This window comes from Platalea leucorodia (assembly GCF_965183815.1).
Source record: "Platalea leucorodia genome assembly, chromosome: 1".
Classification (NCBI taxonomy): Eukaryota; Metazoa; Chordata; class Aves; order Pelecaniformes; family Threskiornithidae; genus Platalea; species Platalea leucorodia.
In genome coordinates this window covers 57,401,068-57,416,128 of record NC_138823.1, presented here as the reverse complement: position 1 = coordinate 57,416,128, position 15,061 = coordinate 57,401,068, and the positions used below count along the sequence as shown (strand labels likewise).

The window sequence follows — 15,061 nt, the reverse complement described above, 5'->3', positions numbered from 1 at the left end:
ATAGGCAAGAGAAAAATCTTAAGTCCTTACAAACAGACCATTCAGGTTGAAATAAAATATGACAATTAGTTGCCTTGGCCAGTTGTTTTGTAGTTAATAACAGGGCAAGTTCAGAATAATGCTACTAAAGCTGGTGTATAATCTATATTTTGGCTGCAGCTTAGCAAAGTTCCTGAACCTCCACTTAAGTCCTACTGAAGTCAGTAAGACCTTGCCCCAGGTTCCAGGTTCCACAAGCATTTGTGTACTTTGCTGAATAGGGGTGGTTTTATGAAGCAAGACCTTACAGCTGTACAAATGAGGATTTGGCTTAATACCTAAACAACCAATAGCAGCGGAGATTGTGATGAGAGGAAGTAGAGTTTTGGTAATTCTTTGAATTTGGTGATTCAAAGTTGGTTGAGCTTTGGTAAGTTCCTAGAGCAATGTAGAACCCTACTCGAGCACTTTTAATTTCTTATTAGAATCATGTGTGTATATTTAGTACTACAACACTTTTTCACATAGGAAAAGAGGTTTTTTACAGCAGTATTTCGAAGCATTAGTAAGTCTACCTTTCAATCCTCACCATAAGGTCTTGCACCTGGGAAAACATAATCCAGGAGTGCAGCTCAGACTGGGATCCACACGGCTAGAGAGCAGCTCCGTGGAAAGGGACCTGGGGGTCCCTGTGGACAGGAAGCTCAATATGAGTGAACAGTGTGCTGCTGTGGCCAAGAAGGCCAATAGGAGGCTGGGTTACATCAAAAAGGGCATCACCAGCAGAGATAAAGAAGTCATTATCCCACTCTACTCGGCACTTGTCAGGCCACACCTGGAATACTGTGTACCGTTCTGGTCCCCGCTATACAAAAAAGATGTGGACAGGCTGGAGGGGGTCCAGAGAAGGGCCACCAAGATGATCAAGGGTCTGGGAAGCCTGCCGTATGAGGATAGGCTGAGAGAACTGGGCTTGTTCAGCCTTGAGAAAAGGAGGCTTAGAGGTGATCTCATCACCGTGTAGCAGTACTTAAAGGGGAGCTACAAAGAAGATGGAGACTCCCTTTTTACAAGGAGTCACATGGTGAGGACAAGGGGTAACGGCTACAAGTTACTCCCAGGGAGATTCCGATGGGACACGAGAGGTAAATGTTTCACAATGAGAACAGTCAATCATTGGAGTAATCTTCCCAGGGAAGTGGTTGACTCCACTACACTGAACACGTTTAAGACTGAGCTGGACATGGTGCTGGGCCATCTTGTCTAGATTGTGCTAGAAAGGTTGGACCATATGATCCTTGAGGTCCCTTCCAACCTGGTATTCTATGATTCTATGATTCCTACTAGTTTGGAGATAAACATCCAGGCATTAATGGATGGCAGAGTGGAATAGCCACTGCTATTATTATTCCATAATATTCACTTTATGTTCTTGCATACCTTCCTCTGAAATTTTGAATACTTATTATTTCCATCATAGCCAAAAATCTAAAAACCACATGAAGTCTTGGGAGGAGAGGAGAAACCAGAAAACTAAGGAATTAGGGAGGGCAAATAGTAATGAAAATAAGAAGTAGGGTCAAGGTCTGAGGTTCAAAATGAGAAATTGGGCAAAGGCAGAGGGCAGAGTAACTTCAGTAGTGGCAGCTTCTCTCTGATGGTATCCTGGAGCCAGTGAGCCCTGCAGAGCAACACTGTGCTGGAGATGCTCACAGCTTTCACATGCAGCCCGCTGGCTCCAGAGCACCCCCTTCCTCCCTTTAGCACCACATGGTTGAGGTTCCTCCTCTCACCAGTATGAACATCAAGGTTCTGCTGCTTTGTGACAGCTCAGCTGGGAAGCTGAAGATTGCAGGAGAAAGAGGGACAGTTCAGGAAGATGTCTGGAGGAGCCCAAAGAGGAGCTGTAACCTAGCATGGTTTATATACACGTACCCAGGCCTCCCACTTGTCACTGTGCTATAATAACATCCATGTTCAGCCTATTTGAGAGGCCTCATACCCCTGCTGGGCCATGGAATTAAGATGGAGTTAAGACCACTGCATTAGCAATCCTCTGCAATTTAGTGGTAATAGTTCCTGTCACAGATGAAGAAACGGAGCATGTGGATCATAGACAATCATGGAGTCACAGAACAGTCCAGGCTGGAAGGGACCTCTGGAGACTACCTGATCCAACTTCTTGTGAGAGCAAGGCCTCAGATTAGGTTGTCCAGGGCCAAGTCTTGGATGTTTCCAACAAAGGCAGCCAATGCCCGTGATTAATTGTTCTCATGGTGAAATATCTTTTTTTCATATCCAGAAGGCATTTCCCTAAAGCAAATTATGCCCTTAGCCTCTTGTCCTATAACCACGCCTCACTGTGAGAAGAGTACTTCTGTCTTCTCTAAAACTACAATTTAGGTATTAGAAGGCTGAAAAAAACCCAATTCCTGCATCCTTCAGCTTCTCCAACCCTCTAATCATCTTGGCAATTTTCTGGTGGACTCTCTCCAGATTTTCTATGTCTCTCTTGAACTGGGGGATGCCAGAACTGAATTGCAGGTATGGCCTGACACTTGCCAGGTACAGTGGAATAATCACATCCCTTGATCTGCTGGCAGTACTCTTGCTGATGCAGCCCAGGATGTGTTTGCCTTCATTGCTGCCGGAGTTCGCTGCTGGCTCATGTTCAGCTTGCTGTGCACCAGGACCCCCTGGGCCTATTCCACAGAGCTGCTCCCCACACAGTCGGTCCACAGCCTTTACTGTTATGTGGGTTTATTCCAGATGCAGGCATTTATATTGATCTTTGTAAACCCTGTACCTTTTTTGTTGGGCCATCTCTAGCCTATCTCTCTATGGTGGCTCTTCCTTCTGGCCCATCTACCTCACCTCCTACTTCAGTGTCAACCACAACCTTTGTGTGGGTGCATTCCATCCAGATATTTTTGAAGATACTGAATAGTACCAGACCTACTGTCAGTCCCTGAGGAACTCCACTCATGACCGACCACCATTTTGACTTTGAGCCATTTCCCCACTTTGAGTAAGACAGTCTAGCCAGTTCTCCACCCATCTTGTGGTCCATCTGTCAAGCTCATATCTTACCAGCTTGTCAGCAAAGATGTTGTGGGACACTGTCAAACACCTTGCTAAAATCAAGGTAGCTGACATCCACAGCTCTCTCTTCATCCACTGAGCCAGTTTCAGTATAAATAGCAATCAGATTACCCTTGGTAAATCCATATTGGCTTTTTCCAATCATCTTGTCCTACATACGAGCATGAGCGCACGCAGGTATTTTTATGGCTTGACTCAGAAGCTAGACTAGATGAGCCTAGATGGATGACCACCACTGACTACTTTGTTACATACTGAGGCATGGACTGGTGAGTTAGGTTAGCCTTTAATGGTAGATATGTATGCTCAAAAGGTTTTGATCTTTTTAGTTCTTCAGTTGTTTAGTAAAGCAGAATTGGCTTTTCACATATACAGGCAGATGAGAAGAGTGAATTTTCTTCCAATACACTACCTTGAAAATTAAACATCCGTATACTAGCTTACAGTATGACTATGTAGTAAGGTAAGATGTGGAGATCTGTGTAATTCTGGTGTCTTGTAACTATCAGGAAACATCTTGGCATTGACAGACTAGCAGTTATGGAAAAGCTCTGTCATCATTTCTGAAAATGTCATCTCAATAAAAGTCTTCTGTCATAGATCGAGTGCATTAGACACTAAAAGTTGTTTCAAAGACATACTTTGGAGAGGGCACATCAATTAGGAGAAAATTTAAATTCCTCTGGTAAAATTGTTATTTACAGAGTTATAACTAGTCTTGTCATTTGTATTGTTTAGCAGATGCCTGACGAAGAGAAATCTGTTAGCAGGGAAGATGACAAAGAAATAGCCTGCAGCCCAGTTCCAATGACAGCGGAAAGAAGACGCAGTCTGTGGTATGCAAGCCACTATACAACTGATGAGAGAAAAGTAAGGCTGGAGGGGGAAGGGTCTCTGCATTAAATCTATTTCAATCAGTCAGTTAATTTTATCTCAGTTAATTTGAAATTAAGGGAAGCAGCATTATATAGGTTAAAAGTAAGAAGATCTTCACATGTCATATAAATCAGATATAATATCAAGGCTGTGTGGCAGAGTAGGAATATATTTTGTGAAAATTAATAAAACAAAACCAAGAACCAGGGTAAGGAAGTAAAAGAAGAGCATGCTCTGTGTTTTTGGCTTCCACATTTAAGAAGTTTAGGGACAGCCTTTTGGCATGAGGCCGTTATGTTTGTGCAAAACAGCTAGAAGGTCTGTCAGGGAGCTAAATCCTGATGTAAAGATCTGATCTGCCTTGTAACTAATGACTGCACTGTCATTGGTAGGGGGGGACTGCCAGCTTATCTTCCTCCAAGCATACTGGTGCCCTTGTTGGATATTTATAGCAGGGCAGGTAAGGCAGTTGGTGTAAAAGCTCCTGGAAAGGTCCAGCTTCTACCATCAGTCCTCACCAGCTGCAGTGCAAAATTTCATTTGACAAGCTACAGTCAAATTTGGGATATGCAAACACTCTTAAGCCACATATACTCAAGCCCCAAGAACTCTGCCATAATAATACTAATGGTAAATGAGCTGGCAAATGAATGAAGTGTCCCATTTTATATTAATATAAACATTTCATTGGAAGTATTTTTATAATTACAGTAATTCTAATGATCATTTAAAAACTCAGTTTTTAAGCATTGGATCATTAGAAAGACATTAGAAAGCAGTTAATCAGTATAATGCCATACTGATTAATTCTTTGATAGTATCTATATTTCAATGCAACATTCTCGGTTTTGGTCTAGAATTCACAGGAACATACAGTAATGTTATGTCAATGCTATGGCACACTAAATATCACTTTATGGAGCATAGTGTACAATTCTGCTGGCTTTTTAAGAATTCTTTCTGAATTTCTTAGTGCAAATCTGCAAAAGTCAGCAAATATGCATGCATGTATTCAAAAAGTTAGACTTATTAATGCTTGAGCTGTGCTTCTTTAATAATTTGTCCTTGCATTGCTTTTTGCAGCTTCTGTCAATGACCCAAGATGAATACAAGCCATCGGATGTTAGTATACTACTAGTCTTTGTAATTTTTTTTACACTGATATGTACAGATAAAAGCTTAGATGACATTTTTAACACTTCTTTATTTTGGTTAGCCTGCCATTCGCCCTATAACCTTGATTATCCTAAATATAATTGTCTTTTGCTTCCTTAATAATTGCACTGTAAAACCACCGATTAGCCCTAAAATTGATCATTTGAAATTAAACTGCTTGTAGTAGTACCAACTGGCAAACGATCTTTGCTATTTCATTGGGTTAAATAAGATATCAAAATATGCTTTCTAATGCAAGCCATCTTTAAACTTGATTTAGCTTCTTTGCTGTGTTTTTTTCTTGCATTTGTGTTGAAATGCTGAGGCCCTTAAAGCATGACTGACAACACATATGAGTTCAATTTGCAGATTACAGAAAATCCAAGTCTTTCTTTGAACAGACAGCAAGTGATCCATTTATCTTGACTGCTATAGACCCTAGCAGACTCTGGAAGCAGAAACATCACCTCTGTTCAGCATGCACGGAAGAATGGAAATGCAGATGAACTTTGGGAGCGGCTATAACCAAATCTAAATGTGCTCCACAGCCTATGCTTGGTGTAGCTGCTGAATATAACTGAACATAACCCAGATACTATTCTGAAACAGTCCACACTTGCCCGTGCATGGTTTCAACAGGCAAAATATGCTATCTCACAGCCTAATCAGAAATCAGTCTTCAGCATGTACTACCATCAGTAACCCATTGCATGCAAATTTCTGCCAATACGAGATATATTTATGATTGTGGTTGCTGGAGCCCTAATCCAAACAAACACAAGGGCTGAAATTTAATTCAAAAAAATAGAACAATGAAAGAGAATGTTGAATTAGTACTGCGAATTGGCATAAATGTGGCATCAATAACAATAATCACCACAACTGGTTTTACTAACGGTAGCAAATGTAGATCTCACAGTAATAATTTTAAATTGAAAGCAATTTATAATCATTATTTTCATAACTACTGGAAATAATTAGATGTGAATTAAAGTCTGAATATCTCGACATATTAGTTTGCCTAAGAAGGAGTATGAATTTTTGGTTACAGCTTTAATTTAAACACAGGAGATATATAATAATACTTTCCTAGCTTGGCTGTAAAAAGCCAATTTAACCTGGGAAAGGCAGGATGTCTGAAGATGGGCTCACTGAGTTACCGTTTGTGCTCTGAGCCGTGCGGTCAACCTTAGCCTTCCCCAGCTGTGGATGTGTTTACTTAGTCCACCTTTACACTGGTTTTTCTTTCCATTTCATTTCATAGGTAGGATAGGCCAAGAGCATGCAAACAGTCATTTACCATGGCTCAGCTGACTGCAGTAACTTAATTGCTTTTTCTTGTGTATCCACACTTTTATTCCTTTTCAGACTGCTTGTGTGTAAGTTGAAGTGTTACCTAATGCAGTGTGACATTCTGGGAATTTGAAAAAAAAAAAAACTTGAGCTCTTCTAAGGGAAATACTTATAGAAGTTCAAAGATGCAGCAGTATTTTACTGTTTGCTAAAGAACTTCACTGAACAAATTTGTAATTCTATCGATATTGCATAAAAAGCTAACAACAATTAATTTTGGAAGCTGTTATGTGCTACTTTTGCATGCAACATGACTATAACATATCAATTTCTTTGGAAAGAAGTAACTGCAGTTATGTGTTAAGCTCCTTTAACATTGGCAATCCAACACTAGTGAAGCACAGAAGTAGGACTCTCATTCTCATAAGAGCCACCCTAAATGCAATGCCTTTCTCTGTTGTCCTGGCAGGTGCTGCTGGTAACAGTGAATGGGAACCCTACCGACTATCACACCATCCACCCCACACTGCCATTAGAAAATGGTCCAGCCAAAGCAGACATGTACTCAACACCACAGTACAAATGGGAGCCTTCGGATAATGTGTCAGGTAGTGAATTGCCTGGGGATTACCCTTAGGTCCATATTTTTTCTTATTCTGTGTCTCCGTTCACTGCCTCTAGCTTTTATTTTCATCTTGGTAAGCTCTTTGGCCTGTTGAAGTTAAATAATTGCTGTCACCTTACAATGATGGCTGACCACACGGCAATTTTGTAAACGGGGCTGTAGGCATACACTATGCAAAATACTTTGCCTACCAACACAGTGCATTGCTTTACTGTGCTCAAATGTAATTTTTCTTTGGCTCCCATCTTGAGCTTGTTGATTGTAGCCATCAGAGTGATTACGAGTGGAAACCATTCCAGGAGAGAGTGCATATACTACTTTTAGATCAGCATGAATTGCAAATCAGAATTTCTTTTTCTACTTAGAAAAGGAAGAGGAGGAGGAGGAGGAGGAAGAGGAAGAGGAAGTCGCTCAGGAGGAAAAAGAAAATGTTAAATTACATGCCCTGGTCTCTGTGTTCCAATTTATCATGAAACAAAGTTACATTTGTGCTCTGATAGCTATGATGGTAAGTACTGGCAACAAAAACAATAATGCTGTTAATTTTACAAATAAATGTGTCTTCTCAATGTTTTCCTGAAAGTAATCTCATCGGTTGGTTTTCAGTAAGTGTTTGCATCAGGGTTAGAAAATATCAATATGGTGTCTGCATCATTTTGGGTACATTTTAGGTTATTAATGCATAATTCCTAGGCCTGTTATAGACCTATAAATAGGGCAACACGCGGGGTTCTGGGTAAAGCATCACATTTCCAGGACTGGGAGCCCTGGGTTTTGTTGTCTGTTGAATGTTAGAAAACCACTGGGCCTCAGTTTTCTATTGATTCCAAAGCTTCTGCATAAGCAGGCTTGCTGTGCTTTTGCTCCACTCAGAAGTTTGCCTACAAAATTAAAGCATTTCATAGTGATATAGTAAATTTAAAAAATATAGATCCTATTTCAGGTTGAAGCATTCGTCCAGTTACTCTCTGAGAAGAAAAGATCTGTAAAGTCTGATTTCCTATATTGACACAGAAAGATCTCAAGGAAAATACTTCGTGCCAAGCAAGATTTTGCTATTGTTTTATTTACTGCCCTTATTTGTCTTTCTCATGTTGTTGCTTGCTTTTAAGCCCACTTGATGCAAATACCTTGAGCTGCACTGTAGCAAGTTTTCAGCATAATGGTTAGGTCTCTCTCTCTCTCTATATTCCCAATGCAAGCTTTGGTTTTACTGTTTTGGAAAGGTTTCAACTGTGATAAAATTAACCATAAAGCTTCTTGGCCCAATTTTGCATTAAAAATGGTAAAACAAATTAGCTTGGCTGCTTCTTGTTTGCATAAAGTTTCAAACTTTATTTGCTGTCCTTCAACAGGAAAAGTTTCTCAACTAAATAAAGCAGACTCCTTGTGCAGAATCTGGATCTGGCTTGATGCATGCTGAGACATTAGCAAGTAGTTGTTTTCATATTGACACAATGCCTCTTTTTCCTATTTTTTAAACTCACATCCTTCATATGATCTGCATTTCCTTTTTAATTCATTTCTAAGGTCATATCTCTCAAAATCAAAGGAGAAGATATATTGGAACAGCTTTCCTGTAGTTTAATATTGAGACACTACTAGCTTTTTTCTTAGTGATATATCCCTATTTTATATGACTCAAATTCATTTATTTATTTATGGTATGAGCTGATGCAAGTTCCACTTACACCATAGCCAAAGATAGCTCAGTGGAAGTTATTTCTTATATGGGGACAGAGAAGTAGCATATTAGTGTTGTTCACATACTCTTAAAAGACATAATTTCCGAGGGGGCTGAGCGAAACTGATTGGAATGTTCTTAATGTTTCATACTTTTCTATTTGAATTGTAAAGGAATCTAAAATGTTTTATTGACAGTTATTCCACAGTTATACCAGCATATATATAACTGAATTTGGTCCTAAATCAATACCATAATGTTAATAACAAACACTTAAACCCCCAATCCTTTTCCCCATGTGTTTAATAGAGCAGTTTTCAGTAACCGATTTCTGCAAGCTATAGAAAACATTCTGTAGTTGTGAGTATTTCAGGTAATGTAACGTGGTTAGTGTGGACTAAATGTTTTTCAGGTTAGATGTGTGCAGTGTGTGCATACCGTAGCTTTCCATTTTAAATTGATTCCACAAAAGCTAGAACAGTATGGAGTTAGCGTAGTTTTGTAAGTCTGTCAAAGGCCTTGAATGCAGTAGCTATTGAATATGTTTTGCTGTTCCTACTCTGAATTCTCTGCTGCTAGTTTTGCAAGAAGATCTTATGTGCCCAGAAGTTTGTACTTTCCACCTCTTTTTGGTGTAACGAGAAGCAATGAATCTGCTTACAAACCTTACCAAGATACAATTAACGCACAAAGCAGGGTTCACCCTCAGCTGTGGACTTCTTAAGAATCCACTTTCTGCACGTTCTCCAAGGGGTTTGTTCTAGCTGGCCCAGTAGCTGATTAATATGGGTGAGAGTCTCATGACAACGAAAATGTGTGTTAAGTAAAGAAGCGTAAGTTAAGTGTAACTGGCAATATGCATCAATGTTGTTCCTGAATGTATCTGTGAACATTTTTTCCTCTCTTTCCTCCTTCCACAAGGCGTGGAGTATCACGTATCACAGCTGGCTGACTTTTGTGTTACTGATATGGTCTTGCACATTGTGGATGATTCGGGACCGAAGGAAATACGCCATGATCAGTTCACCATTCATGGTTTTCTATGGAAATTTACTGCTAACATTGCAGTATATATGGAGTATTGAGCTCAAGAATGATGAGCTTCCTCAAGTATCCGGTTTTTTAGAAAGAAAGGAACCTGGGGAGTTGGCATCAAAGGTAGGTGTTACAAACAGCTGAGATTTATTTATGAAACCACAAAATATATTGTGATAAAAAAATGTGGATCTCTTGGCATTTCTTTAATAGTGAATCCTCAGTATTCAGTATAACCATGTTCAGTAGCAGTTCTACAATAAAGGATAAGTCATTAAAAATAGTCTTCAGAAAACTGCTTCTTGCTTGTTAATACCAAAACAAATGTTTCAGACATCTTTGTAGATTTTCATGATAATTCTGTAGAAAATTCTTAGTGGATGGAAATTACTCACTTGTTTGGTTTTATAAACTGGATACAAAACTAGATGTGATTTGATTTGTTAGATTAATATCCATGGGATGTCAGGTCTGTCTCTGAATTTGATGGCAACTGGAACTGTGGTGTCACTGCAATTACCAATACTACTCACTCGCTTATGATTTGGCACAAGAAGCAGTATGTAGCTGTGACTGAGCTTTAATTCTTTATCCTTACACCTGAAACAGCATGAGTTGGAATCCATTTCGGGTCAGAAACAAGAGAGTTTGTTGACCTCAGTACGTGATAGATTTTTTTCTTTGATGTCTTGAAGGCGCTACAAAATGCATTTTGTTTGGCAGGTTTGCTTCTGGGGAAGGGAATGAGTGTAAATAGGAAGTTGTTTCCTAGAGCACCCAAGAGGGGCATCTCAGAGCGTGCATCTAGTTGGCACTGCTCCCCTTGTGCTAAGTGAATCACTTCCCTTGTGAATCCTAATTACCATTTAAGGTGATTCTGTAAGTGATTTTCCTTGTTGGCAGCGCCCTTTGGACAACCATTTCTGGGTCTTTAATGCATTTGAAAATTAGTGAGTGCTGTATTATTTCTCAGGTAAAGGTAGAACTAGTTTAGTAAGAGAGCTAAAGTTCAAGGAGTTCTGCAAGAGAAGTTCTACAGTTTCTCTCAATGACTTTGTAAATCTCTAAGGAGTTTTAACTGTCTTAATACGTCAGCCCCTTTGACATTGGTTCTTATTAGCTATATCATCAAATATCTTATCTAAAACTAGCTGGTGTCAAGAAAGGAAACTGTTGTGTATATATGATGATTTGGCCACACACATACAACTAATAGAAGAGGTCTAGTGGTTTTTTTTAGGCTGAATATAACGCACTCTGTAAATTTCACAGAATCACAGAATGGTCGAAGTTGAAAGAGATTTCTGGAGGTCATATGGGCCAACTCCCCTACTCAAGCAGGGCCATCTAGAGCTGATTGCCCAGGACCATGCCCAGATGGCTTTTGAATATCCCTAAGAATGAAGACTCCACAACCTCCCTGGGCAACCTGTGCCACTGCTCAGTCACCCTCACAGTAAAAAAGTGTTTCCTGATGTTCAGAGGGAACTTCCTGTGTTTCAGTTTGTGCCCATTGCCTCTTGCTCCATCACTGGGCACCACTGAAAAGAGCCTGGCTCCATCCTCTTTCCACCCTCCCTTCAGGTATTTATAGACATTGAATGAGATTCCCTCCGACCTTTCTCTTCTCCAGGCTGAACAGTCCCAACTCTATCAGCCTTTCGCTATAGGAGAAATGCTGCGGTCCCTTCATCTTCGTGGCCATTCAACTGGACTCTCTCCAGTACATCCATTTCTCTCTTGTACTGGGGCACCAGAATGGAACACAGGACTCGAATTGTGGCCTCACCAGTGCTGAATAGAGGGAAAGTGTCACCTCCCTTGACCTGCTGGCAACACTCTCATAATGCATCCCAGGATACCATAGGCTTTCTTTGCTGTAAGGGCACATTGCTGGCTCATGTTCAACTTGGTGTCCACCAGGACCTGCAGGCCTTTTCTGCCAAACTATTCTTCAGCTGGTCGGCCCTCAACATATAATGGTGCATGAACTAGTTGTTCCTCCCCAGGTGCAGGACTTTGCACTTCCCCTTGTTGAACTCCATGATGTTCCTGTCAGCCCGTTTCTCCAGCCTGTCAAGGTCACTCTGGATGGCAGCACAACCTTCCGGTGCATCAGCCACTCCTCCCAGTTTTGCATCATCAACAAACTTGCTGAGGGTACACTCTGCCCCATCATCCAGATCATTAATGAAGATGTTGAACTGGACTGGATCAAGTATTGACCCCTGGGGTACATTGCTAGTCACTGACCTCCAACTAGACTTTATGCCACTGATCACCACCCTCTGAGCTCAGCTGTTGAGCCCATTTTCACTCCACCTCACTGTCTGCTCATCCGGCCCATACTTCAGCAGCTTGTCTATGAGGATCTTGTGGGAGACAGTATCAAAAGCCTTCCTGAAGCCTAGACAGACAATATTCACTGCTCTCCCCTCATCTACCAAGCCAGTCATTTCATCATAGAAGTTTACCAGGTTGGTCAAGCATGACTTCCCCTTGGTGAATCCATGTTGACTATTCCTGATGATTTTCTTGTCCTTCATGTGCCTGGAAGTGGTTTCCAGGATTAGCTGCTCCATCACCTTAGAATCATAGGATCATAGAATGGTTTGAGTCAGAAGGGGCTTTTAAAGATCATCTAGTCCAACCCCCCTGCCATAGGCAGGGACATCTTTCACTAGATCTGGTTGCTCAGAGCCCCATCCAACCTGACCTTGGACACTTCCAATGAGGGGGCATCCACAGCTTCTCTAGGCAACCTTTTCCAGTGTCCCACTCCCTCACCTTCCCAGGGATTGAGGTCGTGGCCCTGCACAGAGGTCTCTGATTCCTTGTGTTTATTGCCCATGCTGCATGCATTAGTGTACAGGTACTTCAGAGAGGCACCTGACGTTGGTTTCCCAGAAGGAATCTGGAAAGTTTCCCTGTAATGGTGCCTTGAAGGCATTTCCTTGCTTACATACAAATGCTTGAGGTGACCCCACATAAGCCCTGTTTTGCTGATTATGTGTTTCCTTTCATTCACATCACCCCAGGCGCCCTTTGCTTGTCAGCCCTGTCCATCACTCCCACTCAAGGCTGCTAGTAACCCTGTCCCTCCCCGTTATTCGTAGTTTAAAGCTTTTTCTTTGAATAAAGGTTGAATTTAAATAAAGATTGGATACTGTATTCTGCGAAGAGAGGAAAATAGAAAGAAATGTACTGTAATTCTTTCTGCATAATTTTCTGCATGCTATGTGTGTGTTTCCTGATCTGAAAAGGAAATAAAATGGATACTGTAAAAGGTGGACTAAAAGCATTTCTTTAATCTGCAACAGTTTAAGACTTTTCTTAGAGCCAGCTCTGGCTCTGGAAATGCCAAAGAGAACAAGGAGTAAACGCAACGGGGAGACGGAGCTAATCACTGCAGAATGAATCTGTGTTTTACAATATCAATGGTTTGTGTTGCAAAAGCCAGAGCTCCAGGAGGTATCTGGAGAACCTGTGACAATTCACACAGGCTGACAGTCTTCTGCTGCAGCTCAGTGTTAGCCACAGAGTCACCGAAAACAGCTATCACTAGCCTAGGACCTCTCCTTCCCCCACGTAGTACCTGCACGTTAGCTGAAAAACAGGAAGGTTCTTTACATTGTATTACTGGCCTTGTCATTCTATTGTATGCAAAATACTTGGCTCTTACGTGTTTCCTATTTTTTACTTCTAGCTTATAAAGTAGTGATATAACCCTTGTTCTGCGCCGCTGAAATCAATGGAAACTTTGAAAAATGTAAACATAAAATCAAGTGTGTGATGAATAGGCATCATGCTCTTTTCTGAATTCTGGTCATCTATCAGTTTTGCAAGCTGTTGAATTTAGCTTTTTGCAAAACACAGAAATGCAGTCTTCATTAAAGAGATTTATTTATTTCTAAGGTATCCTGCTGCTATGGAATTATCATCTCTTAAAGCTCTTCAAAGAATTAAGAGCCATCTTAAATCTTGTAACTGCTCCAAATGCAAGGCATATTCAGCTGTGTCTTTTGTAACTTAAAGACATACAAAGAATTTTTTTATTTTTAAATTAATTATGTTTAAGCACCTGAAGTACCAAACCTCCAAAATCAAAAGACTTAGGATATATACCAAACCCTAATAATCACAATACACTCACTTGCCTGTGCTTCTTACATGAAAAAAGGAAAAAATGAACAAAAATGGACAGATGGAAATTATACCAATCAATATATAATGAGAAGATCCTTAAACTTATAAGACAAGAGTTAAAAACTTAATAGAATGGGGGAGAATAGAACAGTATAGGTAAATACCTTTAAGAAAAGATGCGGATCAAATTACCCAATGGAAAAGTGCAAATGAAATAAAGTTGTTTTCAATACAGAACATTTCCTAAATAACTTCCACAATGATGCACTTTGACACTGATGCCATCGTTACTGTTTTCTGATGGACAGAGAAAACAAAGGCATGCAAAATTTATGAAAGCATATGTTTGTATTAGCACGATATAGGATATATAAATAGTCTGTTCTTTTTGTTTTGATTTTTGTTTGCAGATTCTATTCACAATTACTTTCTGGCTACTGCTTAGGCAACACCTCACTGAACAGAAAGCACTTCAGCTAAAAGAAGCTACTTTATCTGAGGTCAAAGTTGGAAGTGAAGAAAATGAAGAAAAAGGTAAAGCCACCTCCAATTAGCCCATCAGTCGTGATAGAAGTTCCAGTTACTGCATTTCTGTAATGCTGAAAGCAATTAGCAAGATGCCTGTTATTAGCTAAGAAAGATACTACAAAATCTACGTGCAGCTCTCTCTTGGGATATAAAAATAAAACACCTTTAAACTTCAGAAATTCAAATAAAATGAGAATTCTCTTTACTGGAAGGTAATTGAAATGACTCATTTGAGAAATGTCATGGAATTTTCAAATAATCAGTTTACTCCTGTGTCCCAGACTCAAACCAGCAGATTAATTTCCTTAGGAGTTTAACCACAGGAGAAGAAGAGTTTACATAGGAAAAGTCAGTTTCTAAATACCTTGGAAGTTGTGTTTGTACATAAACACTTGTACAAAACCAGAAGTTAAACTCCTAAGTTCAATGGGAAAATAAACATGTATATTTTTCAGTGCAGGGGCTCATGCTATCAGAAGCATACCTCAGAGCAAAGTTTACTGCTACAGTTTCAGCTCATCTAACAGCTCCGTGGCCTGGTCTCTCTTTTGCTACTGGGCACATGTTCCCCCAAACCTTGCTTGCCCTTTTCTGTCTCTCTGGATGCTGATCTGAACAAGTTCAACTCATTGAAATGG

At 40.2% G+C, this 15,061-nt stretch overlaps 1 protein-coding gene across 1 annotated transcript in view; it reads left to right on the top strand.

Annotated features, from left to right (window-relative positions):
* The window catches only part of PIEZO2 (piezo type mechanosensitive ion channel component 2), a gene marked incomplete at both ends in the record, with an annotated part of 320,116 nt that overhangs the window by 219,365 nt on the left and 85,690 nt on the right, over positions 1–15,061 (top strand). Inside the window, 6 exons of the mRNA XM_082329045.1 lie at positions 3,823–3,951; positions 5,041–5,079; positions 6,875–7,016; positions 7,396–7,538; positions 9,636–9,872; positions 14,306–14,429. Of these exons, the coding sequence (XP_082185171.1) occupies positions 3,823–3,951; positions 5,041–5,079; positions 6,875–7,016; positions 7,396–7,538; positions 9,636–9,872; positions 14,306–14,429 (814 nt within the window). The remainder of the gene's footprint in view (positions 1–3,822; positions 3,952–5,040; positions 5,080–6,874; positions 7,017–7,395; positions 7,539–9,635; positions 9,873–14,305; positions 14,430–15,061) is intronic.